Genomic DNA, 27,403 nt, shown 5'->3' with positions numbered 1-27,403 from the left:
GCAACTATGGAAGATATTAAAAAGTAATTAGATATCAGAAAGTAACCTAAATATAAGAAATGATAAAAATGTTTCTGCTTTTATGCCATACCTGAGCTCCAGCACACGAGTGGTATTGAGGGACGGGTACACCCTGCGCACAAAATTCAGGTCGCCCACGTAGAGGCTGCCGTCGATCCCCACTGCTAGTGCAACCGGCGCTAACAGCTTATTTCCATCTGCCAGCCCGTTACAGCTCGGGCATGAGATACTTCGCCGACGCCCATTTCCCATAACACTGGTGATGACTGGGGGCTGCTGGCAAACAAAGACGTTCTCCCCGCTTCCTTTATGGAGGATGCCTGGCATGCAAAAAAAGAAGAAAAAGAAGAAAGTTTTGATTGCAAAAAGAAATAGAAGTGCTTTTACAGAGTGTTTTCAGTAAAAGCTGTTTATATGACGTTTTTTTATAAGCTCAGTGTTTGTGACTGCTCCAGCCAGAGTGGGGTTATTGCATTAGGATATTGATTGGCTTAACATGGCACTCTACAAAAAAGCATTCAGGCTTTTATGTGATGAAGTGAGGTAAATGAGCTTTCACTGCTACACCCAGACCATTCAAACTGCAGCCACGTTTGAGCAATGTCACTCAGAGTCAGCAATAAATCTGAATTTATAGTCAAAAGGGTCAAAACAGCAGCAGGAGGTCAATACTTACACTGCATTTCCAATTGTTCACCATATGGCCAAAAGTTTGTGGACACCTGACCTTGAGTTTGATGGACAATCCAAAACCACCACACCCCTTCTGCAGCTAAAACAACTTTCACTTATTCGGGTAGGCTTATTATAGCATTGTAACGTGTGTCTGTGGGCATTTGTGTCCATTCAGGCAAAAGGACGGTTGTGAGGTCAAGCACTGTTGATGAACTGGCTTAAATTTAATGTTTCAGTTAATCCCAGAAGTGTTCAGTGTTTTTGAGGTCGGGGCTCTGTGCAGGCCATTATGGACATTACTTTGTGCACAGAGGCACAGTCATGCTGGAATACCTTAGATCCTTAGATCATTTTTTAAATTGTGGCTACGTATTTTGTAAGCATATTTTTAATTTGATAAAATTGTTTTTTTTTTTACTTGTTAGCTATGGGTGTGGCTGACATTCATTACGAATGCTGATGTAAATTTGGCCATGTAGTGTCGGCAGACCCCCTATTATTGCCTACATTTGAATATGGAGTTTGGGTGTCTGGTGTTTGGTCAATGATCATGTTATGAGTTTGTATGACTAATGTCTAAGGCCCTAGCTAATACACGGCGGTGAAAATTGCGTGACGGATCGTGAAATGAGCCGTTTCCCATGCAATATGCAATTTGCTGTAAAATTCCATTGATTTAATTTGCAATATGAAGCAATTCAGTTAGCAATCAGTTAGTCAAAATGTCCAGGATGTCAAAGTTTAAAGCAGCTAAAAACACTACTTAGGTAACTGAGTTTGACAAACTCCCAACCAATTCTGTGGATGCAGAGGGGGGTGTGTGTCAGAACACGGATGAGTATTTTCATATTTGAGATGGCGCCTCGCACTGTCAATGGATGTTTTAGGTTTACATTCAACCGTTAAGGTAGGCTGTGCTGTGTACTGTAGCTTCCTTTTATTCTATCACTCAATTTATAAGTGTATTTTAATGACTGCTGTAAAATGTGGCCATGCTGTGAAAAAGCACATTTTCCCATGAATTTAGTAGGGCCCTACTAATGAGGTCAAAAAGGTGCACAATGTGAGAATGGTGACGATGCATGTGGTAGAAAGTAAGACGTACCACTGCGAAGGTTAAGGATGTGATGTTTGTCCAGAGACCATCCTCCAAGGTTCGAGGGCTCCAGTTCATATCCCTGCAGTACAGCTGTCCTCTTCTCCCACAGCACCAGACTAGGGCATGTCTCATATTCATAACCCACAGACACTGTACAGCAAAAGTGAGGGAAGCAACAGAGGCAGGCAATGTTAATCAAAAGACATCAAAACCACTCGGAATTGATTAAACGTCAGGGCCCAGATAAATCGTTCAAAGAAAATAAAGCAAATTAGGTTGGAATACAAAACAGCTGCTTGGGGGAATGGAGATAAATGTACATTTAAAAACACCCGATTTCCAAATTTGACAAATGGGATCCAATATAAGTACAAAAACTCTCATCATCCCATATCAGAGAATGACAAGAAATAGTTAGTTAGAAGTGACCCACTGAAGTTAATCCCACCAGCTTTCCCAAAATGTCAATAGTCCTTGTAGTCCGGTTTTTATTCAGAAACAGAGGTGCTAGACCTGCCAAGGGCATCATGCCTTCTTACATCCTAAAAAATTCACAGATATATGAATCTATCTTTTTAATCAGTCTGTTATTGGAGACGTTTCTCTCTTCTATCCCAGCACAGAGTCTCCCAGCACAGAGTTGCTTTCTAAAGATGTAACAGGTGCATGTTAGTGATGGGCATTTCTGACTTCTATAAGAAACTGACTTCTAATGAAAGTCAACTCATCGTCATCCTTTTTTATATTTGAAACATTTTAACGAGGTCACTAAAAGAAAATATTTATACAAAAATTAAATAGAATATCAGCTTTGAAAGGGCTTAACTTTTCAGCTGAAGATCACTTCAGCGTCCTTCAGTGTTTTCTCAATTATCATGCCATCCTGAGCCTGTCTTCACACCAGCAGCGACGTGACTCGACACAGCAACAGGAAGTCATTCATTTTATTATCAGAGCTGGTGATATAAAGTGACAGAAGGCGGGCCAGCGGTGGAGAATAAAAATGAACCTAATTAACCTCATGACCTTTTTTAATCATGTGTACCAAGGGTGGCAGTAATTCTGAAGCTGACTGTATGCATTTGCAACCAGCTATACATATATTAACTTTAAATAAATATTGCTTTAACACAAATGATTATAGTCAACTTGAGTTCCATATCAGTCAATTTGTGTGTCTATTTTAATAGTTCATATTTTTGCCTGCTGGATCAACACATGATAATCTGATGAGCCACTGTGGCATGGATCTAACTGTATTCATCCATAAAACTCTATAGAAAGTCAGACAGTCCCAATCAAAATGGAAAAGAATGACATTGAGATTTGGGATGGAGCTATAACGAGATGGAGAGAGTGGAAGAGTAAATAGGCTCTCGTTGATAAGGTGGGTGGAGTCACGGTTATTCTGTTTGCACACATGCAATTGTAGTGACAGACTATTCAGCTATTCTCAGCATATTTCTTCCAGTTGTGACAGCAGCATTAGATAAATGAGCCACTCTCTGAAGTAAGTACTGACAGGGGATGTGAGACAGAAAGCTCCTTACTATCACACCGAGTCCCTACTTCTGCACTCACATGGCTGAACTTCATTTCCTCTTACCTGTTACAAACCGCTGTTGGACGTCAGTGGACCAATATTATCACTTTGGGCTGTAAAGTGCTATAACTACACTGTTTAAACAGATCTGCACTCTCACATAAGCTTTTTACAAATTCAGCATAGCTGAGTGCAGTGGGAGATCCGGGTGAGTCTGAATTAAAGGAAACATTAACATGACCAAAAGCAATGAATTAAACTGAAAAGTCAGGTCACCACTGCTTTATAAACTGTGGTTTATGTGACGTCAGTTAGCATATCAACATGCTGACTAACCTCTTCTATAAACAATTTCTTTAAGGCCCTCAAGATTGCATAGTCAGTTACGGAGACATGAAATTCATACATCTTACCCAGGGAGCAGGACTACTCAGCTGCCAGTTTCTAGCTACCAGTTAAAAGGTTTTTCACACCAGTGACAATGTCAATAGAATAATGGAATCAATTCTAAAATTTACATTCTTATTATAATACAGTACAATACAATATAATAATTAGAATAAATGTGTATGGAAGTAGAGAAGTTTGTGCTACACTTGGCTCTCTTTCTTCCCAAATTGATGGAAAGTGGTTTAAGTGACACACGTGTAAAAAATGAACTGTTATGAGGTGAATACAATCCTAAATAGACCCAGCATTAGTAAATACATTAACTGTTTTTTTTATTACTTAGACCTTTATTTAAACTGAAGTGTGCACTCAGAATCAGAATACTTTATTGATCCCAGAGGGAATTGCAGAATTGCACTTACCCACAGCTTCAGAAAGACCATAAACTCTCTGTCCGTAAGCATCAGTCTTGTCCCATATGAAGGTGTATGCCAGGTTAGGCGAAGAGTGAAACCACTTCTGGAAGAGGTGACCCTCCACAGCCACCATCAGGTGCACCTTGATCAGGCTGAGAGGAACAACGGCCTGGGTCATTGTGATCTTCAGCAGAGAACGGTAGCCTGATGCCCGTGAGCTCAGGTGACAAAGTTTCAGATTGGTGCCCGGGATTTCAATTAGCTCATGAAGAACCTGCAGAACATAGCGAACAATATTTTAAGGCTTGAGTTAGCAGAATTTCAAATCACTGAGAGTGATAGAGAAAAACTGTGCCACAGGGGAAGAGGGGGATAAAGAGTGAGTGGATAATGAGAAAAATAAGATTAAGCTCTGCGAAAAAAAAGAAAAAAATAAATGAGATGGAAAAGAAGTGCACAAGAAAACAAAGGGAAAGAGGAATGAAAATGGGGAGAAAAACCTTTAAGTGTGATTTCTATCAGATTCCAAAGTAGCTCATTTATGCAAAAAAAAAAAAACCTGCCTTGTTGAAGTGAAATATCACTGTGCAAATGTCACAGGCTCTGGTTGAGAAGAAAAGCCTGGTTAAACAGGGTGCAATTTAATGAACACCTGAAGAGCAGTCTGGCAAAAACAGCTTTTTTAACATACATGTGGCATAATGAAGGCGGAATTAGTTGTGTGTCCCACCTAGATAATTCTTTGGAACCTAGTTCTGGGTAAGCTGTAACTGACTAGTGATCAAATGTGCTCTGCCAAAAATCATGTTTCTCTATAAGTCTACATTCAATAAAAGCAACATTTTCTGATGGGCCAGTGTTGTTTGGTTTGCTCTTTTGTTTTTTTTTCATTACACTGATTATTTGTCTTGGTAGATCCCTACAATAGTGATGGGAAGTTTAATATACAACAGCAAAGCAACTGTTATATAACTATTTATCCTAATAAATCAAACAGAACCAGTTAAACCAATTCCTGAGATTTGCTTTCCCACTTTGCTTTAAAAGACAAGCGTTTCAGGCCGCTCAGGTGGCACATACATCGTATCGAATCTCAGCATCAACATTCGGCTGGGCTGGGCGGCTATATGAACAACGTTTGGCTGTTGTTCATGCAGGGAGGGAGCTGAATAGTAATTGAACCTTATAACTGGTCCAATTACGACCTCTGCTGGCTGGTTAATAGTTATAATAATGTCATCAGGGTGTGGCTCTCCATGCACAAGGCTGATCCGCATATGAGCTCGCCTCGTGCAGGTGAAAAGATGCATTCGGCTACTGCGCAAGTGTCGGAGGGGGCGTGTGTAAGTTCGCTCTTCTCAGTCGGGTTCGGGGGCCAGCACCAGTAGAAAGGAAGCATAACGCAACTGGGTAAAAATTGGACGCGCTAAAAATCTGCAGAAAAAGGGACAAAATGCATTTAAAAATTATATTTCATAATTAGTGTAATTAGCTATATACCCTTTTTATTGTTCAATAATGCAGCATATTTCAAAGCTACCATTTGACCCTTATTTACCCTTATTGTTTTCTCTGTGTACCTTATTTAATGAGATCTAGAACAAAGTACAATAAGATTCCCAAAATATTTTCTTATTGTTCATGTTCCTGAATATGAGGCTGGCACAACAAGAATTATGTAGTTGATAAAATAATTACATTACCCTTTTTTTAGCTTGAGCACTTACACAAGCAAAAGTAATATCTTTTGATGGGGTTAGCTCTTCAAATCTGTTGTTTATTTGGCTTCAAATGAAATGTAGCAAAAATAAACCTTTTTCATCTCTATCTCGAACATGAGGTTGTATTTAGCACGTCAGTCTGAAGAGCTCTTGTTTTGGTTTAAACTTGGACAGGATCACTATGGCCACATGACTGGGTTGAAGTATTTCTGAAAGGGGTGCTAGAAGTGCAGTCATGGTAACTACCTACTGACAGTAGAGTCTTAGGAAGGATAGATTATGAATGCCAGCAAGTAGCTGGGCAGACAACAAAAATTACAGGCATCTGGTACGAATCAAAAAAAGGACTACTGTGGTTTAATTATAACCATTTTAATACTGGTGGTGGGATACATTTGTCACATGGAGCCCTTTTGTGTACATAGTCAAAAAGCCAATAAAGTGCCCGTGCTAACCCCTGTTTAACACTGAAGATGATAACAATGGGGCATGTGGGTTTCCGAACTACATACTGGAGCAAAGGAACAAGGTTGACTGGTCCAATACATTTTCCTCTAGATCAGGTTGACGGTCAGGCATATGTGCGCCATTTACCTGGGAAACAAATGGCACCAGGATGCACTGTAAGACAATCCATTTTGCAAAACACAGGAGGTGAAGGAACTGCTGATAAGGTTCTGCTGCCAGACAAGCACAGGACACCTTCAGAGGTCTAGTAAAGTCATGCCTCAGATGTGCTTTGACAGCATATTCGGTGCGTGGTCATAATATTTTGGCTTATCAGTGTAATGTAGTTTATGTAAATAAACAGAGTGAATGATACACAAAAATAATTCAGTCATAAATTTTACTTTCTGGGGTGCATGCCATCAATGAGCCCCCAAAACACTAAAAGAAAGCTAATGTAAACCACTCTACACTTACAATACACAAACGGTTCTGACCTGAGTCTCAGGGATGATGGGCCTCTCTCCGGGTCTGGAGCTAAAGAATGATGACAGTGGTGAGGCCACCACCACTGGATCAGGCCTCACAAACCCGCTCAGGTCACAGCCTGGGATAGTGTTCTCCTCTGTCTTCATCATAAGGGTATCCATGGCATAGAAGTTGTTCCAGGGCAGCCACACTGTACGCTCCTGGCTAAGAAAAGGGGCTCGTTCGAAATGCAGCGTAAGAGAGGCGCCTCCGTTAGCAATGAGGTCAAAGCTGTGGGAAACATGGAAAAAAGTAGGGTATTAAAAGAGCTCAAACATAATTATTTGTGCTGTACACATTATGGATGGCAGTACTACAGTCTAAATGATTTTCCCAGTCAAAATGTCATTTTTCTGGGAGGCATAATTAATTTTACTAATAAATGGAAGTCATTTAGGTAGAAATGCTTAGAGTTTACAAGACTCCAAATGAATGTAATAAACATTTATTTTGCATTTGTTTTTAATGCAGTGGTATACATCATCAGCAGTGAAAGAAGAAATAAATGACTGTGTTGTAGAGTTTAACAGCATCATAAGTAACAGAAACCCCAAGCAAAAAATGCGTGGCATTAAAGACAGATTTCCTAAAGCACTGTAGTCACTCACGTTCCATCTTGTCGGGTGAGCGTGTATCCATAGTGAGGGTACTTGACGAAGGATACGTTAACCCCTACCAGTGGGGTTCCATCTGTAGTCAGTACCTGACCTCTGATCAGGGACGCCAGACTGAAAAAGACGCAACCAAATAGCAGAGGATAAACCAATCAATAAACTCAAACCACAAAATTCCTCTACCACAGATGTAAAAAAAAAAAAATCAATAGATGTTATCTGCCATTTTCGAGCAAGCAATTTGAGACAAAGCAAGAAATTATTATAACACAGCATGAAATAAATCAAAAATCTTTTAAGACATGATTGCCTGGCAATATGATTCACAGGCATCTCTATTGACTCATCATAATGTATACTGACTACAAAATAATATACACTATATGTCCAAATAAATGTAGACACTGCTCTAATTGGTTGGTTCTAGTATTTCAAACACACACACACACACTTACAGGTATATAAAATAAAGCTGTATAGCTGTGTATTTTCCAAAGGCAAGTATTGGCAGTAGAATGCGCTGGACTGAAGATGTATAGACTTTCTATATGGTCAATAAGTTAGTCATCATATGGTCAAATATAAACAATGTTATTTAAAAATGAAATAGCCTAGAAGCAACAACAAGTAAACAGACAGCTCTCAACTATATCACTTACTCCCAAGTTTTAACCAGCCTCTGGATGCAACATAAGCACATGCAACATGAGGACCAGGAGTCACACCAAAGCCTAAGTTTATCATGTGTAGGACCAAGCACAGACTAGACTATAAAGCACACCCCCCAGTGGTGTCAGGAGCTGTTCAAAAACCTTCTCTAAAAATAAATCATCCTTCTCCATCTGGCAGTTTAAAGTATGAATCTTATTTTGGGAGATGACAGGAGAATAAATGGCTTATGGTACGCCCCTAAGTTTATGTAGGAAAGACGGGGGTCATAATCCTACAGCTAACAACTGAATTTTAGACAAATTTAGATTTCAACTTGGTTACAGTATGGGCAAGGACCTTTTTTGTTTAAGCATTAAACAAATGCACAATGTGTACAATATAAGGTACTTAAAGAAACTGTTTGCAGAGCCCGGTATAAAACATAACAAATGGCGTTAACCAACACGTTAAGGATAAATTGAAACACTGCAAGCCAGGACTTAGGGCTCAGCATCAAGGTCTAAACTTACCAGTTTTCTCTTGGCTAAATGAAAGAAAGTCTTTATGGTAAAGCTCCAAAATCAAGTTAAAACTCTACCTAAAATATGTGGAGTTTTACAGTAGTAAAGAGGAATGAACTAATTATAAGGCTTTAAAATGACGTGCTCATGGAGGTAATGTTGGAGAGTCCACATAGTTTTGTATTTTATTTTTCTTTTGTATATTTTAATGACTACAAATGAATAAATCAGACAAATATAAACAGTGACTCCCGTTCATCTGACACCACAGAAAAGTTCCAGCTGATTCTGACACTGTACCTGGCGTTGAAGGGGTTTTCTCCCTGAATGATATGTGTGCTGTCTCGTCCCACCAGCATGTTGACACGCTCGTAGAAGGAGCGGACCTTCTGCAGGGGCAGCTGGCTCTGCTGGATCACCTGCAGTGGGTCTCGAGAGCCTCGACACAGTGGGCTGTTCTGACACGGGCTCTGGATGCAACAATCTGGGTCCATGCAGTCCGTCAGACCATCTACATAAAAGCAAATAAGACAAGAGAACTATTTAAGATTTCTTTATTCTGTAGTGTGTGATCAAGTGAAATGTTTAAGCTGTTCAAGACACTCTGCTTTTATTTTACTTGTCTGTTGAAGAGATGCTTCTTTTCTTTCAAAACAGTGCTGTTAAACTAACACATAAACACCACAATAAAGCTTTGATTTTCTGCTGCTCAGTTACTTCAGGTTTACATTTCAGTAAATTAGGTGAATTGACGTTGTTGCCTAGAAGAATGAAGATTGTTAAAAGATTTCAAAATACTACACGTCTACAGAAGACAGACCCTGTTCGATATCTGTATCAGCAGATATTTTTAGTGAAACCTTTTCTGCACACTTACTTTTACATGGGAATTTACTGTTAAATTACCAGGAAATGTAAGAACACTACAGATTTGAAATGCTGGGTCGACTAACATGACAATTGATTTAGATTTGGTTTGGGATACAGAATACAGACACAGGAATGTGATGGTATCTTTTCCTACAGCCTAGTTTCTATGTTAAAGATGCCATAATATTTACAAACATGGGAATACACAATGGATTAAATTTAAGCAAGAAGATGTGCTTTGTTAATAACAAATTACAGTGCATCATGAAAAATGAGTCATAAACAGAATAACCCACATAGTGATTCAGAATCTGCCTGCTATTCATGCTAAGAACCCAGTTCTTCTTCAAATGGCATTGCCTAAGCTTTCACATTTATGAGAGAATTCTTGATTTAACACAAACTGAGTGGCATTAAGTAGAATACATTCATTTCTTCATTTTAATAAACAGCTTTGTTCTGGTAGGGTTAATGCCTCAATGGGGCAACACACAAGCACTCTCTAAAGCCTAAGGGCAATCTAGAGTGGCCAATCCAACTTCTGCAATTTTGTGCAAGGTCGGAGGAAACAGAAAGAAAAAAACCTATGCAGAATTCCTTAAAGACAATCACCGGATACAATGAATTAAACCAAGGTCCTCAGCTTTCATCTTGCTGTCGAGATGCACTTAATAAATTAACTTGAGTGTTTTATTGGTAAAATTTAACTCAAATTTCAAATCCAAACTGCACACCGGTCTGCTTTATATCACATAATGACTAGCAGTTTTTTATGTGTGAAAGATAAAAAGCAGGGACATTTCTTACACAGGCTTTGGGTATAAAAAGCTTTTTACTAAAGCTGAAAGTCAATGTGAGAAGTCCAAAGAGAGATGAGAATAAATAAAGTAGACCCAGAAAAAAAAAAACCTTGGGGCAGAAAAGGCATTTATCTCTTTAACGGCACCCCACTGGGACAAGCTGTCCACTCAAAGTCACTCCGACCCTTGAGTGGGGAAAGACTTTTATAGCCTCCATACTCCACACCTAGCTAAAACTCTGGTGGACCCCGTCATACAGTACAGGCAAATTAACCTTAACCATTATTTTGGTCAGACGTGTTGGTTAAAATGACCCAGTTGTTGATTTAGTTTTTTATTTTTAAGTTAAAACACAAAATGTGTTCTCTAACAACATGGAAACAAGCACATGAACATTCATGAAATTTTGACCCATGATTGACAAGATGAAATAACAATATAAAATAAACAAGTTCAGACTTCTGCTTTCTGTCATCTATTTTTATTATTTGGGAATTTTTGTAGGGATTTGACTATCTCTGACTGAATGAATTCAACAGATAAAAAAGATAATGTAAAGACATATTGGATTTTTAAACTACATATATTTGGTGACACTTTAAACCCAGATGAGATGACCTGATTTATTAGGTTTTTCACTGTAGAAAACATAGAACATGGAGTTTAATAATGGTTGTCACTCACTGACCTCCTTCATTGTCTTTATTGTCTGCGCAGGAAGTCTCCATGGCAACATTGCACCCGTTGCCCCTCCAGCCTGTCTTGCACTCGCAGTGCCAGCTGTTCTGACCCATGGTGCAGTGCCCGTTGCCATTACACAGATTGGGACAGCCATCTGAAGAACAGGTAAGGAACAGGTTAAGGATAAAGAGAAGGAAGATGAACGGTTGAGTAGGATAAAGTAAGAATGTTGTCAAACATCCAAACTAGTCACTAGTTCTGAACTAGCTATATCTAAGAACATGCACTAACATGCACACTAAGACATGCAATATGGACACATACACACTGACAGCACCCACCACCTCACCTCACTGCACCTGTCTGTATAAAAGAAAATGCTCTAACCACAAATCAAAAGCATTGCTGACTACCTGCCTCTTAATATTTAGTTAAGATTTCACACTCTCCACAGACTGCTGGGAGTTTTACTGCAGTGGTAAACAGAACCCCCTTAGGTTCTGGACGATTTGGGAATATTGAATAGGAACACGTATAGGAGTTCACAGCAGGTTTATTTGAAGAAGATGATTTGATTCCCCCGGTCGGAGTACTCAGCTCTACATGTGAGAATATGATTAGGAGAAGCTGGAGAAAGATTAGATCAGGTTAGACGTGGTGTGTGTGTGTGTCTAGGTGAGGGTGGGTATGCATGAGTGAATTTGAGATAGTGAGAACATTTAGAGAGATAGCTAAGCAAGAGTGAGGTGAGAGCCTGAGGTTATGTGACAAGACGAGTGATTTGTGCGATAGGGAATACACTTATGTGCGAAATAATACCGGTAATTTTGTCGAAGGTGTGCCAGAGGCTGAGAGATGCCTCAGACATAAGTTCAAGGTTCCTATTTAATAACTTCATAGAGCATTTATGAGATATGCAATTATAACTTCATAACCTCAAGTACTGTGAACAGTGCTATGAGAAAGCATTTTTTATTGTTTCCGAAAATAATTTGTATATTAGGTTGGGTTCTTCAAAGATAAGAAGTAGAAAATGAACTATTAGTTGTTAAGAACAGTGTTAAACTATGCTATATGGCCCAAAGTATGTGTGCACATCTCCTAATTATTGACTTCTGGTGTTTTATACACACAGAATACTAACAGTTGTAACAGTTGCATAAAAATAAATCATATGCTTCCAACTTTGTTAAGGAAGGATTTTTTGTTCCTGTGCACAGCAAGGTCACTAATCTAAACCTCACTGACCATCTTTAAGATATATTGGTATGTTGATTGCAAACCAGCATCCAACATCAATGCCCAAACTCACAAATGGTCTTTTGGCTGAATGGACACTCATTCCTAAAGACTTAGAGCCTACACAGAAGAGTTGAGGCAGTTGTGGTGGCAACAGAAGATCAAGCTCTTATTATTACTCCCTGTTTTGGAATGGTATGTCCAACAAGCTTATGGTCAGGTGTCCACATACTTTCGGTCATTTAGTTGATTTGTTTGAAATTGCAATTTACAAACCTAATACGAATGCTGAAAATGAGTGGGTACAATTTACTGGGTGAAAGCCAGGAAACACCCTGGACAGGTCGCCAGTCCAGCACTAGGCAAGCACACATTCACACACACACACACACACACACACACACACACACACACACACACCTAGGGGGACTTTAGTATCTCCAATTAACCTGACTGCCAAATCTAGACTTTATGCTTAATTAAGCAGCATAATTTAGAGATTTAGCGGAGGCTTAATCCCGTTGTGGCTGGATTTGGTCCTGATTGATGTCAGCAGAGGGGGTCATCTAAAAGCCAGAATGTTGGTCTTCTGAATTAAAAAAAATTGATGACTGTATCAATATGCACATTACCACATTATTATTATTATTATCATTAATATTTTATTATTGTTAATAATAATAATAGTAAAAACCAGTGATACAAATATAGTCACTGTAAGTCTGTTTAATATTTATTTATCGTGTCCTCCAAAAGCTATCAGGGAAAAATTTCATTTGCAGAATGTGCAGGTAATTTTATAATATTTCTTAAACATTATCCTTCTGCGGCACCTCATTTTCTGAAAGGTGATTTTGAAATTAGTTTAAATGGTATAATAATCTCAAGACCTATCTGCTTATTTAGTTGTTTATTATGTTAAAATAAATAAATAAATACAATTTTACAAATTCTACTTTACTTTATCCTTCAGGGCATTTTGTAATTATTGAATGCTCGGAGGAGGGACAAATCTAAGCACACAGTGTCATGAAAAGGGCAAAGTTGCAATTTTATAATAAAAAATTTGTATTTAATACAGTAGTGACTAACAGGGCATTATTGTGTAATGTGCAAGTTTATTGTTTTAAGACCATTCACTGCTTTTATATAAAAAAACAACCAATTTGCATCACAGCATCTTTTTTTTGTCTAAAGTACAGCAAAATTCTGAAAAATATTTAGACCCCTTGACTTTATTGTGTTTTGGATTTGATTTTAAATGAATATATTTGCCATTTTACCCATCAATCTACACTTAAGTTCTGAGAAGAGATGGGAGAATTTGTTGACTGGACCACCAGCACTCCATAAATAAGGCCTTTTTTTAACAGAGTGATGAGACACTGTTAAGTAACAGGCATTTAACAGCCCCCTTGGAGAACTTATAAGGACTTTTGCACATAATAAAGTGTGCAAAAAGTCAATGGGTCTGAATATTTTTAGAGAACGCTGTACATCACCAACTTCAGTAGAGAACATTTTACATAAGTGTTCCAATAGCTTGGGTCTTGGCTAACACAAGGATACATACAGTCTTTTTAAGCAGCTCAGTGTTTTTGATTTGGTTAGAGTATACTACAGGTAAAAGAGCATAAAAAACCTCTAACACAAGGCCCATTTAGCTACTGTGAATCAAACGCAATGTCGCTTTAATTAATACAATTGTCTATGTCTTGGAATCATTGGAATGCCACATTAACTGTCCACTATGCATTGATTGGCACATAATATTAAGCTGGAAATGAAAGTCACTTAGCAATGATTGCTTTTTAAATTAAGCTGCTATTTAAGGCTGGCAAATACTTATGAAGCACCTAGACAGCACAATCTATAGTGGTCATTGATCTCTTTCGTTGGGCAGGACTGAGTACGGCCCTCCTTTTGTGCCAACGGCCGGTCAATTCCTCACACACTAACTAGAATAAAGTGGGACTTCACAAAGTATTAAGACACCCAGCAAAAGTAATGTGGTTGGACTTCTTTGTAATCCCTGCAAAAAAGAGGTGAAATTGCCTTGGGTTATGGGTCAGTACACACGCTCAGTGAAGGAGAGATGGAGGTGGAGTAAAAGAAGTATAGCTTGACAAAAATAATACCTTTGTGATGGTCAACTGATAAGGATATTTTTGAGCCGATACAGATACTGGATCAGCCTTCTGGTTAAAGATTTACCAGTCCTAACTTAGAAGATAAACTATACATTTACATATGCATTTACTACGCATTTTCTCATCTTCTTCTTGCATCTAGCCCAGAGTCTAAAATGCTGTCAGGATCATCATCAAATCAAATCATCATCTGTTTTTATTTAATTTTATTCTGTATTAAAAATATCGGGAATTGCACACATGTAATCTCCAGACTCCAGACTGAAATAAAAGAATAAATATATGACTGAATCAATTCATTCTTTAATACATGGAATTTGTAAGTGTAGTTGTAATTTTGGATGAGATTCATTCTTTTTACTTTATAGACACTGACTTACAAAAAATGATACTATACTATTTTATACCCCACAATTAGTTTTACAGAAACAAAGAAATAAAGGTTAGATTGGCCAGCTAAAGGAATAAAAGAAAAAAAGAAAAAATTATGGAAGACTAAGGTTTGTGAGCGCAAGAGACACAATGTCAGTATTGAGACACAATGGGTGAGAAAATAAAGCCTGAAATCCAACACATTCTCCAATCTGCTAGTGTGCAGCTCTATTCCCTTTAAAGGTCATAAAAGTAAAGGTTACATTCATAAATCCTCAAACTATCCTTCGGATGGCACTGATAAAATCAAACAGTGAAGGAACCCATAAAACGCCCTCTACCTGGACTTACTTGCTTTAGTTTGCAGCTTAATAGTTGAACACAATTAAAGTACTAAAACGTACCTGTTCTCACCACTGTGGTGGTACCCACAAGAGAATGTGTTCAGTACTTTTGGTTAATATATTTTTATGTGAAAAAGTATATAAAATTATTTTAAGGTGCCACAGTGTACTGTGTATTTTAAATTAGCTTAAGGAATAATATTGTACCTTCTTAGGTAAAAAAAAACAACAAGAAACTATATGTTTAAAACTTTCATTTATAAGGGTGGATGGCTACAAACCTAAACCTCTTCCTGAAGTTTCTTTCACTAGTAACTACTAACAAGTTCAACCAAAGTGTTTTAAAACAGCTCGGAGGCCCATGGTTGGAGGTTTTGTTTTTCAAATAATACACAGAGATATGGTGAATGAATGCCAGCAAACTCTCTGAATCTATAAACATGAATGCAGACATAACATCCTAATCCTGATCCTAAGTGTTGAAGTTATTCTGGAACAAACATTTGTCTTGCATTTACCTGAGGTGAGCATGGCCTGCACATGTGAGCGAATCATGCATTAGATCAAATGTAAACCACGTCCACCAATAGCGAACCAGCACTTAAAGTCAATGTACATGGTGGTTTAGATTTTTACAATACAAATGCAGTAGTTCTCTCCTTCCTCTACTGCACAAATTAAAGGCCCACTAATGCATTCTATTGGGGTGACCATTAAAGGTCCACCACTTGAACCCTCTAATTATCCTTGCACCCTGTGTCCATTTTTACACACTGCCAGCTTTCTTAACACTCTATTAGTATTCTCTCTGAGAGTGGAAAGCATGTGGACACAGGGACAAATTCATTACAATGTCTTCCCTTGGCCCAGTGCCCTGAGAGACAAACTATGTGCAGTAAAAAGCTGCCTCCCCTTCCTTCTACAGGAAAACTCTGCACCACTGGTTCATGAAATTTAACAATCAGCTCTGGATCTGCACTATCCCTGGTGCTTTTAGCCCTAGCTTTAGTCAACCACCCCCAGCCTAAGCTAGACGTGTACTTTATAGTTCAACTATTTGTTTTAGATTTAGAGAATATAGGAAGAATTCAGCTCTTGCCATGTACCAGATTTAAGGAATCAGATTTTGATTGGTGCCCCTCTTGGGGCTTTCAGCTTGTTGTACAATTGTAAATTGTAAGTTTTTCGGATGAAGAGTGTAATCGTGGCATGTTTTCTTTTTCATCAACTGATTTATCCCGGTCAGAGTTGCAGTGGGTACAGTTCAACTGGTAACACTGGGCACAAGGCAAAAATATCCTAAACAGGGCACCAATTTCTCACAGGGCCTCAGCCATCACCCCCTCAGACATAGACAGTCGTGTCTGTGTAGATGCCCACCTGGCTGATAAGGTTGCAGATATACGAACCCTAATCTTAATGGTACTGGGCATAACGTCTTTGCTTGGCTTAATATCTAGAATTGGAAATAAAAGACTTTGGTACTACATTGCCCTAAGTGTGTGTGTGTCTGCACTAGTGACCTGTCTGGGGTGTTTCCTGCCTTTCATCTAGTGAATCAGACACCCTGTAACCCTGACCAGGGTTAAGGTTGGCTCTGTGCCGATCAGTGGTTTGAGCCACAAACTTTCTTTATGAATAAAAATCACAAGAACACTTCACAAAATACTAATTTGTTAAAGTTTGACCTGCATTTGCGCCAAATCCATTTATAAATATTTTTAATACAGCTGAGCCGGAACTACATGCTTTGTACTATTTAAGGGTGCTGAATAAGCACAGCTTGTTAACCTCAGGCTGGCTAACAAGCAAGGCAGACTGCCAGCAAAACTCCCAATTTATAAACGTTTGTGTGCATTTAACACTTGATTGGGACCTTTTTTGGCAAATTAATTTTGGAAAGTCATAGCCAAACTGTGACAGAATGGTGAACCATTGTGATAAAAGATCCACGGCTTTACACTGCAGTGGCATCCACAGTGGCATCCTCTGATATGGGGCCAGTGAAAAATTGTTTGTCCAAAACAGGGGACTTTCTTACCTCCATTACCTATCTGAAAGCTTTAATCCAAGTACATTTGTAAATTTCACACATCAAAGAGAGAGACAGACGATGATTTGAGGCTTTATAACCTTTACGGTTATAGAAAGAAAGGACAGACTTAAAAAAACACACACTTGCATTACAGGCCTTCTCTAAACGGCTCGGCGCTCTAGTGTACACCACCAAAATCTAGTCTACAGGACACACTGGAAGGAACACAGTCTCTACACAGCCAAGCTGTCAGGGGGGGTGCTTGCGGCCACAGCTACGGTGCAGCTAGCGCTAGTACACAGTGCGGACGAGTTACAATACCTTCGATAGTCTCATCCCAATAGTCTGCAATAGAGAGAGCACGCAAAGAGGGGGAACAAGAGGGCGAGGTGAGAGGCAGGAGACATGCACACATGCAGTTTGTTTAGGCACATGAGAGGTTTTTAAACTGCAGCTTGGCTTTGAAAAGGAAATCAGTAAGCTAGAAATAGACAACGGTGGCTGACTTTTTTCATCAGAGAATGATAACAGCCAGACGAGCTTTTTGTAAAAGTGTTAGAGGGGATAATCTGAGGAAAAGAGGTGTTCAGACTGGTATACACTTTGCTCGTGGTATCCTGAGAGTGTCAGACTCGCTCTTTGTTGTTTAGACATGTATGCACACTTCTACACACACATACAAACACACTCACAGACTTTCACACACTGACAGGAAGAAAACATGCTCATGCTGTAGCCTATTTTTAAGACGTCTTTTCTAAGGAAAGAAATGTCAGGTCTGATTTAAAGGTGTGATTGTTTTCAGGTGATGGCATTTCTAACATTCACCTGCTCCTCAATAACAGATTTTGAAAGGTCTGTGAAACACCTGTCTGTATTGTCTGGTAATAGCTAATTTATCTCTCAGTCTGTCTAAAACAAAGAGAAATGCTAATGTTCTCCAGTTTCTCCAATTTAATAAAATTCTTAGCTTACAGCCAAATAGCAGTTTTATTGGCAGCATTATGACTAAGGATCATTTGTCCGTATATTTAATTTGGCACAGTTTTTTTGCTGAATGTCCTTCCTGATACAACCCGTCTATTTACCCATGCTTGGGACCGGCATTAAAGGTGCTGTAACATCATGTGCCCTCAGTATTTAAGAGCCCGGTTCAGGATTTGAACTCCCGGAACTTACCATCATGCCACACAAGGTTCACACTTGCTGCAGGATTATACTGCTTATATTTTGCCTTCATGGGCTGTAAGGCTTTGAATGCAAATTAAATTAACATTTAGATTTGTATTGCATTACGTCTTGCAGCTCTGCAGGGTAATATGACTGATATTTAGCAACAATTATATAAAAGGAATGATAATAATAATAATAACTATTATTATTATAATCATCATCGTTTTCAATTACCATAATTATGGTCGTAGTGGGTCAGACACCCACAAACACTTAGCGGAAGGGCAGTGGAACTCCAGGTAATAAATAAAAAATGAATATAGTCTAAAAGTTATTATTATTATTATTAATAATAATAATAACTGATTTATCTTTAATGAACCAGGTTAGGGTAGTGGCGGATCCAGTACCTGAACAGGGCACTGATCTATCGCAGAGTAACACAGACCTGCTGGGGGCAACTTCAAGTAACCAATTCCCCTTTTGCATGTTTTCCTAAGGTAGACAGACACCTGACTACTTGCAGCAAACCCACACAGACACAAGAAGAACATGCCAACCTTCTCATAAACAGCAACTGGATTAATTTTTAAACCCAGGCCCCAAGTCATCCAAAGTACTTGCTGTGCCTATGTGATGCCAATTTCTATGCTATCTTAAATAAAAAAAAAAATCGTTCTATATAACTGCTGATTTATAGAGTCGATATACTTTTGGAGATAATCTAGGTGGAAACGGAATCGATTTCTATGCTTGGAATTGATTTCTAGATTACAAGGCACTGAGAATTGAAAGTTGACTGCAAAGCTTGTTGGACATGCAATTTCAAACTATGAGCACTGATATGGATTTGGTACCCCTGCCAAATGACACATTTCCCTTCTGTACATCTCGTAGTCTCGTAGACTGTATAATTGGACTCCTTTCATGTATCATTCCCTTTATTCACAAGCGTGGCATCAACCAGAATTCTGTTTTATTAATTTTTTATTATTATTTTTTTTTCAGGTGGTAATAATCCACAAATCTAAAAGCATCAGTTTAAAGTTGGTAGTTCTCAATTATGGTCCCGGGGACGAAGCTGTCTGCACATTCCAAATTTGATTCAATTAAATTTCATATAAAACAAAGTGCACACCTGATTCATATCATAGAAAGTTTTCTGTATCATTGATGAACTAAATAAGCCAGCATAAAATATAGATTATACTAATGTGCAGAATTGATTCTGGTGCTGGAATATATGAGTTAATATTAAGCTGCATTAGCCCTTTTGTTCTGAATCAAAGTGGCAGGACTGACATACAGTATATGTGTGTGTGTGTGAGAGAGAGAGAGAGAGAGAGAGAGAGAGAGAGAAACCTACCGATAGTGCAGTGCTCTCCATTCCAGCCCTGATGACACTCGCACTTTCCATCCTTGCAGGTACCGTGTTTCACACACAGTGGGCTACACACTCGCTGGTCACATGCCTCACCTGTCCAGCCCTCTTCACAGCGACATGAGCCACCCATACACACTCCATGAGTCCCGCAGTCCACTGAGCACACCTCTGTCAACACACACAAATACCCCCACACAAGGTTATACCCTCATAACCCACAAGTTGTTTCATTTTTCAGTTTATCATTAAAAGTCCTATTTCTTTTAAACTTGAGCACAACATGACATGTTTCCACACAAGCTATTAAAAGATCTCTGTTGAAGGACCCTTGACACCTTATGGTTAAATAGTCAATCATCTACCTAGTACAATAATTAAGAGGGTAGTACACACACATAATATTTATGCAACATGTCAGTTATATTTTTGTGGAAGTATGAATAGCATTTATTAAGATTTGAAATATTTTAGAACTTAGAACTTGGCCAGCCTGGGTATTTTGATTCTTCTCGAGTTCATTGTTGCTTTTGAAACAGTGGCTGATGAAACTCTAGTTGAGTGGCAGAAACCACCTAAAATATTCTCCACAATTTTTTCATTTGTGACAGTCATTTCTTTATGTTCAGTACCTGCTTCATCCTGGTCAGTTTTGTGGTGCAGATGCAACATGGAAACAAACACATACTGGAAAGGGCACCAGTCTATTACAAGGTGGTATACACTCACACATTCAATTACTCCTTACACCTAAATGGTAATTCATGCAATTCATTTAGTTGTATTTAAATTTTCTCTGTCTTTGTGTCTTTTTGTTACCTTTTCTCTCACATTGTAAAAAAACACTAATTGAAAAGTTGGGACATTTTGCAAAATGCAATAAAAACAAGAATCGGATTTGTTAATTCTCTTTGACAAAAATAGAAAGAAAATATTTACAATGTTTTGTATTTTTGTAAATAGAAACAAATTCAGAATCTGATGCCTGCAACACACTCAAAAAAGTTGGGACAGAGGCATGTTTACCCCTGTGTTACTATTAATTCCACGTTTTAATGGTTAAACGAGGATACTGATTGTTGCAGTTTCACTAGTGAAATTTTTCATCATTCTTGCCTGACAGCTGCTTAACAGTCCGTGGGTGCTGTTATCTAATTCTCCTCTTAATTGAACCCCATATATTATTAATAGGAGACAGATCTAGGCAGATCTAGCCAGGCAGGCCAGTCAAGCACACCCATAAGTTATGCTATTGTATCACGTGTAGAATGAGGCCTGCATTGTCTTGCTAAAATAACCATAGACGTTCTGGGATTTTGCCTTATTTGTCTTTGGTACAGAGAATGTTCGTTTTTCCGAAAATAACATGAAATGTTCAAATACAGTGTAACTTAAATATACTGTAAACTTTTCACTATCATTTTGCTTCTGCCCTAGCTTTCTCAGTGTGTTGCAGGCATCATTAAAAGTTATTCAATTGAACTTATTTCATTTATTAGTTAAATAAAGGTTTAAGAGAATCAGTGTCACAGATTTTAGTTTTTTATTACATTATATAAAATGCTCAGAAATTTGTGATGTTTTTAATATGCTATCAGAATGATCAACTAGAAACAACTTTCACTGTCACTGACCTATAGAGCAGTCGGGACCCATCCAGTCGGGGTCACAGCTGCACAAGCCTGTCTCAGGGATGAAGGTACCATGCCCATGGCACTGGTCTGGGCACTGGGCTCTGGGCAGCTCACAGTGTGATCCTCCCCAGCCTGGTTTGCAGTGGCACTCACCACTCACACATATGCCATTGTTGGAGCAGGTTGGGTCCAGACAGTCCACTGCGCACAGAACACAGGGCAGGGTATTAAACAGAGAACTGTAAATTCATTCAAATTCAGTTAGAAAACCACACATGCAGATCCAAAATCATGATTCTTGATGACTCTTGTTGCAACTACCAGTGCTGTTATCACTACTAGTCTGCAGCAGCTGATATTGCTAGCACTTCTGTTAGCCTTCCTATCCCCAATATTCTTCTTTCTCCTTCAGTTCTGACTTTTTACCCCCTCTCTGCACACACTGGCTTACAAATGTCCTGGAGTAATAGACATTGACTGCCAAGTTGCCAAGGAGATCAAACTGCTTAAATGGAGTGAAAGCCATTTGACAAATTGGCTGCCCCTAGCCCCAGTTCGGGGCATCTCTCTCTTTCTTTCTCTCTGTCTGTATCTACAGCAATGCCTTACTTTCCACCTTCATACCACAAAGTCACTCACAGAAGGCCATTCTGTTTAGGCTGCAAAAATAGTGCATCACAGATATTGATGTGCATACCTCTGCTACTTCAGGTAAATAGTTTGAGCCACTATATTGTGATGAAAAGCTTATGTGATGGAAAAGAGAGAGAAAAGTGTGCTAAAAGAAAAAAGGATAAGCGCTAACATTAAGCTGGAACCATCTTTTTCTCCTACAAATCACTGGTTTCCTCTCAACCCAATATTTCCTTTTACACTCCCCCACCTTCATATATAATATTTTCTTACATGTATCTTTTCTGCCCACACTTCACTTCCCTTATTTTACCTCTTATTTCTTCTCTTACCTTTTCACTTCTTTTTAAGGTTCTATAAACCGTTGAGTGCTTTATGAAATGACTCTCACTGTCCTTCTGTCTCTCTGTCTGCCAATGTTTTACCTGCGACCAATCAAACTCCAATGACTGTTAAGAATGTCACTGCTTAGGGACTGTTTTTTGTCCACATTACCCACATTATTTAAACACAGGAGTCAAAATATGTGTTATATACAATTCACACAAAACACTTTTGCACACAGTTGAAAAGCACTTTCAGATTGCTTGTCACTGCATAATTGTCACATAGAATTAAAGATTATAAAAATCACAGTTTTTACTCCAGTGGCCTTTGCTTTATAATCAAACATTTTGTAAAACATAATTTTGTTAATGTAAGAATCCAACACTCATTTCACTCTTCTGTTTTTATTTACTTATTTATTTCATTGTCTTATAGTAATCTCTCCAATTGGATTGGATCATTGTCTTGCTGCATAACCCAGTTACACATTAGCTTTAGCTCATGGACCAATAATTCTATATTTTTTCTGACAGAATTTGGAATTCATGATACCTTTGACAATGGAAAGTCATCCAGTACAGGTAAAAACAAAACACCTACTTCGACACTATCACACTACCACTGCAATGTAAAATGTTCTTCATTTTTATCATGGCTGATTAAGTGTAGATTAATGTGTAAAATGCCAATTCTATTAAATTCAAATAAAATCCATAACACAATAAAATAAATAAATATATCAAAGGGTCTGAATACCTTTAGAAATCACTTTACACTATATGGCCAAAAGTATGTGGACACCTGCCTATGACCTTTGTTTTCATATCATTTAAAAATAGTCATGACCCCTTTAAAGCTATAACAGTCTCCACATCCTTTGTCAGGGAAAGAATATGATCAAATGAAGGGTATACACAGCACATAGGTCATTTTTTTAACCTTATACATGTCCATATATTCATAGGTTTTTAAGTCACTAGCTCTGCCTTAGCAACAAATGATTGAATCTTCACAAAGACTCATCAATACAAATTGCATACGAAATACACATACAAACCTTCAGCACAGTTCTCCCCCTTGTAGCCCACTGAGCAGACACAAGTTCCCTCTGTGCAGGTCCCGTGGCCACCACACTGAGGATCAATACACTGATTTATAGGAATGTCACACTCCGGTCCCTTCCAACCACTGTAGCAGGTACATGAGCCTTTATCATACTGCCCATTACCACTGCAGAGCACCGGACAAGCAGCTGGAGAGAAAGCAAGAACGAGAGAGAGAGAGAGATCATACCACAAGTTTATGTGAATCCAGAAATATTGACATATGAATATTTTTTCCTGACTTTCAATTTGTTTCAAACCTCTGCTCAGTGACAGTAAACGGATGACTGACATGAATAAATCTACACCTGCTCGTTTTATGTGCCTAGAGTGGCAGGATTATATTTACATGGGGATTATATAAGGATTATGCACATAACAGAGCAGACATAAAGGCACACAATATACTTTTAAGGCAGATTTAAAAGTGCAATGGTCAATATTTAATTCATCTCACTATTGAAAATGAACCCTGCTAGGCACACTATAGACATAGACACAGCATCAGTTGCATTTTACCAGCATTTTAACACAAATATAGTGGCAAAAACCCAAACAGTTTGCTGTAAAATGGTGTAACGACCCCACACTGAGCAAACAATCCTGAAGTAAAGGTGGCTTTTCCAAGAGACATCCACAGGTTCTTTAAGTTGGATGCTAAATATGCTTTTAATTATGTTAATGTAATTATTAATGTTATAAACGTGTAAAGTGTTTAAACCAAGAAATCAGGATGATGTTTGGTCTATACTGTAGATATGTAATGTTTTTGTAGATAACACACTTTCATAACTGCAGAATTAAAAAGTGAAGAAAAAATATCAGAGACCAAACCATTTTATCTGTTTGCTAACACATTGCTAAGTAGAACACAGAGACCGGGAGACCAATGCAAAGTTAGATTTAGATTTAGGCTAATGTGAATTTGTCATCCATAATTAAAAATGCAGAAATGATAGAATTACATGGTGAACTAAATCAAATGGTAGGTGTACGCATTGTTGTGTAAGCTTAGAGCAGGGGTGGGCCAGACTCATCCCATTATGTGCACGTTTACACATGCATGAATGTGATTTTTTAATGTATTTATTATTATATTTATCTTTGTTTTTACTTGGTGTATCGCCGTCTAAACAAAACCAATTCAACGTTTAAAGCAGCACTTTCAACATAAGTTAATGGTTTATGTGTGACGTTTTAAATCCGGCCGTAGTTTGCCCACCTCTGGCTTAAAGGATGACATTGTGCTTGGTATAGATTTTACTTCTTCAGGAAAGCCTGTAGACATTGCCTATGCTTTTATTGGCCATTCTTACTATGAATCTTTGTTCTCAGACATGTATTCTTGGTAGACATTATTATCTGGCTTTGCAAGAATCAATCCAAGCACAACTGCACTTTTAAGTGGGGTTTAATTGGCGTGTTGTTGCTGACCAGCATTTATTAAACATATTAAAGAATGGGTTGGCATCAACTTTGGTTGTGAAATACAGCTTTAATTTAAGTAATCTATCATTAAATACTTTCCTATTACTCAAGATACATGAAATAAAGTTTAATAAATGTGTTAAAGATGCATCAGTCTACTGGTCTATTTTACTGTTGATACTATGAAACATAGTGTGCTGTGTTTTACCCTGTAACCAATATTGTACCCTATGCACCCTCAATGGGGTCAATGGCATTCCAGTCTTTAGTAATAAGTAATGGAAAAACAGTGTTATGTTGTTTAAATGTGTAGTAGTAGAAGAAATATAAAAAGAAAAAATGGACTGGTACGGCATCATGCGAACTAGAAAACCCACAGTATATGAAGTATTTGCTTTCTTAGAAGAACTGCATGAATGCAGTAAAGACTTACTAAATAAACTTTTATTAGCCGATGTAATTTGATAAGCCGGTATGAGGCATTGCTTTCTGGTGTGTGTATGACTTTAATTGGTTGTGACCTGTGCAGTGTGTGTATGTAAGCGAAGAGTCTCTCTCTATGTGTGTGTCAGTGTGTGCTCATTAATGAGTTGTGATAGATGAGTGTAGGGATGTGAGAACAGATGTGCTCATTGCTTTTGGTCTCATTTATAAGTCTGAAGCCATAAAGAGTGGATCCCTTCCTCCAAAACACCCCCTGATGACACACATAGTCAAAGCACACGGAGCTCAGCGCCGGTCCACCAGGCTGTTTACAAGTTGTATTGTTGAGACAGTTGCCGCAAGCTACCCACATTTGCAATTTACTTTACGAATGCTGCTGAAACAGGTCCCGCAGTCCCATATGACAACGACTGAGTACTGCAGATTCACACTGAGTACTGCAGATTCACACTGAGTACAGCCCCTCAACTACATTACCCATAACACACCCAAGAGTCTAAATGACAGACGCATGACTATGTGTCTCTTACTCATGTGTTGATTCCTCCCGGATGGAGAGTATTTAAAAATCAGTAGCCTATTGTAGATGACCCCATATATAAATGACTTTGTCACTGTCTATGGATTAATAATGATAAAGCTGGAGTATACCTTATTGTTTAGGGTTAATGATACTTGATAAAGTAAACCTATTTTCATATGTGTTTAAAATGTAGGAATCAGTATTAAGCTAAACGCATGTATAAATGTACCAATCCTAATAAATAGGCTCAGCTGATAGAGAATCTGAATTTTAACATTTGCCCAGCGTCTTCATGCATGATTTGGTCCTCATGCTGCCCCTCTTTTGTAATGCCTGAACTCAAACCAACAGTTTTAATCATAAAAAGATGATGCATCTTTCAAAAGAAAACAAAAACTTTCAAGTTCCTTCAATACATTTACAAAACCCTTTTCCATAAAAGTTGGAAATTGTAAAATGCGATAAAGCAAAGAATCAGGGATTTGTCTTGAATCTGTATTTATCTGACAAAAGTGGACACAAAAAATTCCAATGTTTTAACTGATCAACATCATTGTATTTTGTAAATATAAAACAAATTTAGAATTTTATTCATGCAACACACTCATAAAAGATTGGGACAGAGACATGTTACTTTGTCTCTCCTATTAATTACACCTCTTGATTAGTTGGGAACTGAAGATATTGATTGTCACAGTTTCATAAGTGGAGTTTTTGACCATTGTTGCTGTATACAAGACTTGGTGTGTATAAAAGACCATGGTTACCATTGCCAGATTCTCCTCTTCATGATGCGCCATGCATTTTCAGTATAAAGCAGATCTCGACTGTAATCAGGCCAGTCAAGTAGAATGAGACCTGTCATTGTTTTATGCAGATGAATAGATGGTGGTGGACAGTGGTGACGATTAAGGTACTGGACTAGTAATCAGAAGGTTGCCACCAAGTTGCCATAGTTGAGTTCCGGAGCAAAGCTCTTAATCATTGGTTGCTTGCACTATCACTGGTTACAATTGTAAGCCACTTTGGATAAAAGCTTCTCCTAAATGCCATTAATGTTAATTAGTTTTAGAGAATGACAGCGAATTTGGGAATAAGAACAAAGAAAGCTCAGCAGCACGGTTATAAAGAAAAATTGTATAGAAACTAAATGTAATCTAACACTAAGGTAACTAAGCTATTAATTACACCACTCCCAGGTGAAGAATGAGAGATATTGGCTTTCATGAGATTACATTCATCATCCTAATGCCTTAGAAATGCCCAGCAGCCTCCAGTCCGAAACACACACACACACACACACACACACACACACACACACATTTACATTTACATTTTCGGCATTTAGCAGACGCTTTTATCCAAAGCGACTTACAATTATGGCTGAACACAATTTTTGAGCAATTGAGGGTTAAGGGCCTTGCTCAGGGGCCCAACAGTGGCAACTTGGCGGTGGTGGGGCTTGAACTGGCAACCTCCTGGTTACTAGTCCAGTACCTTAACCACTAAGCTACCACTACCAGCTACCACTAAGCTACCACACACACACGTATACACACATACTGCCCCAGACACAGATGGGTTTGAATACCATATTCCAGCTGGGCTGCAATGTGCTGTACCAATGGACACAACCTGGT

The 27,403-nt window shown here is 38.4% G+C and overlaps 1 protein-coding gene across 2 annotated transcripts in view; it reads right to left on the bottom strand.

The window, feature by feature from the left end:
- tenm2a (teneurin transmembrane protein 2a) overlaps nucleotides 1-27,403 on the bottom strand; it is a 403,035-nt gene that overhangs the window by 16,229 nt on the left and 359,403 nt on the right. For both annotated transcript variants that reach the window (XM_063000418.1, XM_063000419.1), the window contains 10 exons: nucleotides 23,323-23,517; nucleotides 21,306-21,506; nucleotides 19,657-19,842; nucleotides 10,985-11,131; nucleotides 8,927-9,137; nucleotides 7,449-7,568; nucleotides 6,810-7,071; nucleotides 4,151-4,418; nucleotides 1,802-1,945; nucleotides 92-341 (listed from right to left, as the gene is read on the bottom strand). In XM_063000418.1, coding sequence (XP_062856488.1) covers nucleotides 92-341; nucleotides 1,802-1,945; nucleotides 4,151-4,418; nucleotides 6,810-7,071; nucleotides 7,449-7,568; nucleotides 8,927-9,137; nucleotides 10,985-11,131; nucleotides 19,657-19,842; nucleotides 21,306-21,506; nucleotides 23,323-23,517 — 1,984 coding nt within the window. The remainder of the gene's footprint in view (nucleotides 1-91; nucleotides 342-1,801; nucleotides 1,946-4,150; nucleotides 4,419-6,809; nucleotides 7,072-7,448; nucleotides 7,569-8,926; nucleotides 9,138-10,984; nucleotides 11,132-19,656; nucleotides 19,843-21,305; nucleotides 21,507-23,322; nucleotides 23,518-27,403) is intronic.

The sequence above is a fragment of the Trichomycterus rosablanca genome, chromosome 8 (assembly GCF_030014385.1).
Source record: "Trichomycterus rosablanca isolate fTriRos1 chromosome 8, fTriRos1.hap1, whole genome shotgun sequence".
Classification (NCBI taxonomy): domain Eukaryota; kingdom Metazoa; phylum Chordata; class Actinopteri; order Siluriformes; family Trichomycteridae; genus Trichomycterus; species Trichomycterus rosablanca.
This window is presented reverse-complemented; position numbering and strand designations above follow the sequence as displayed.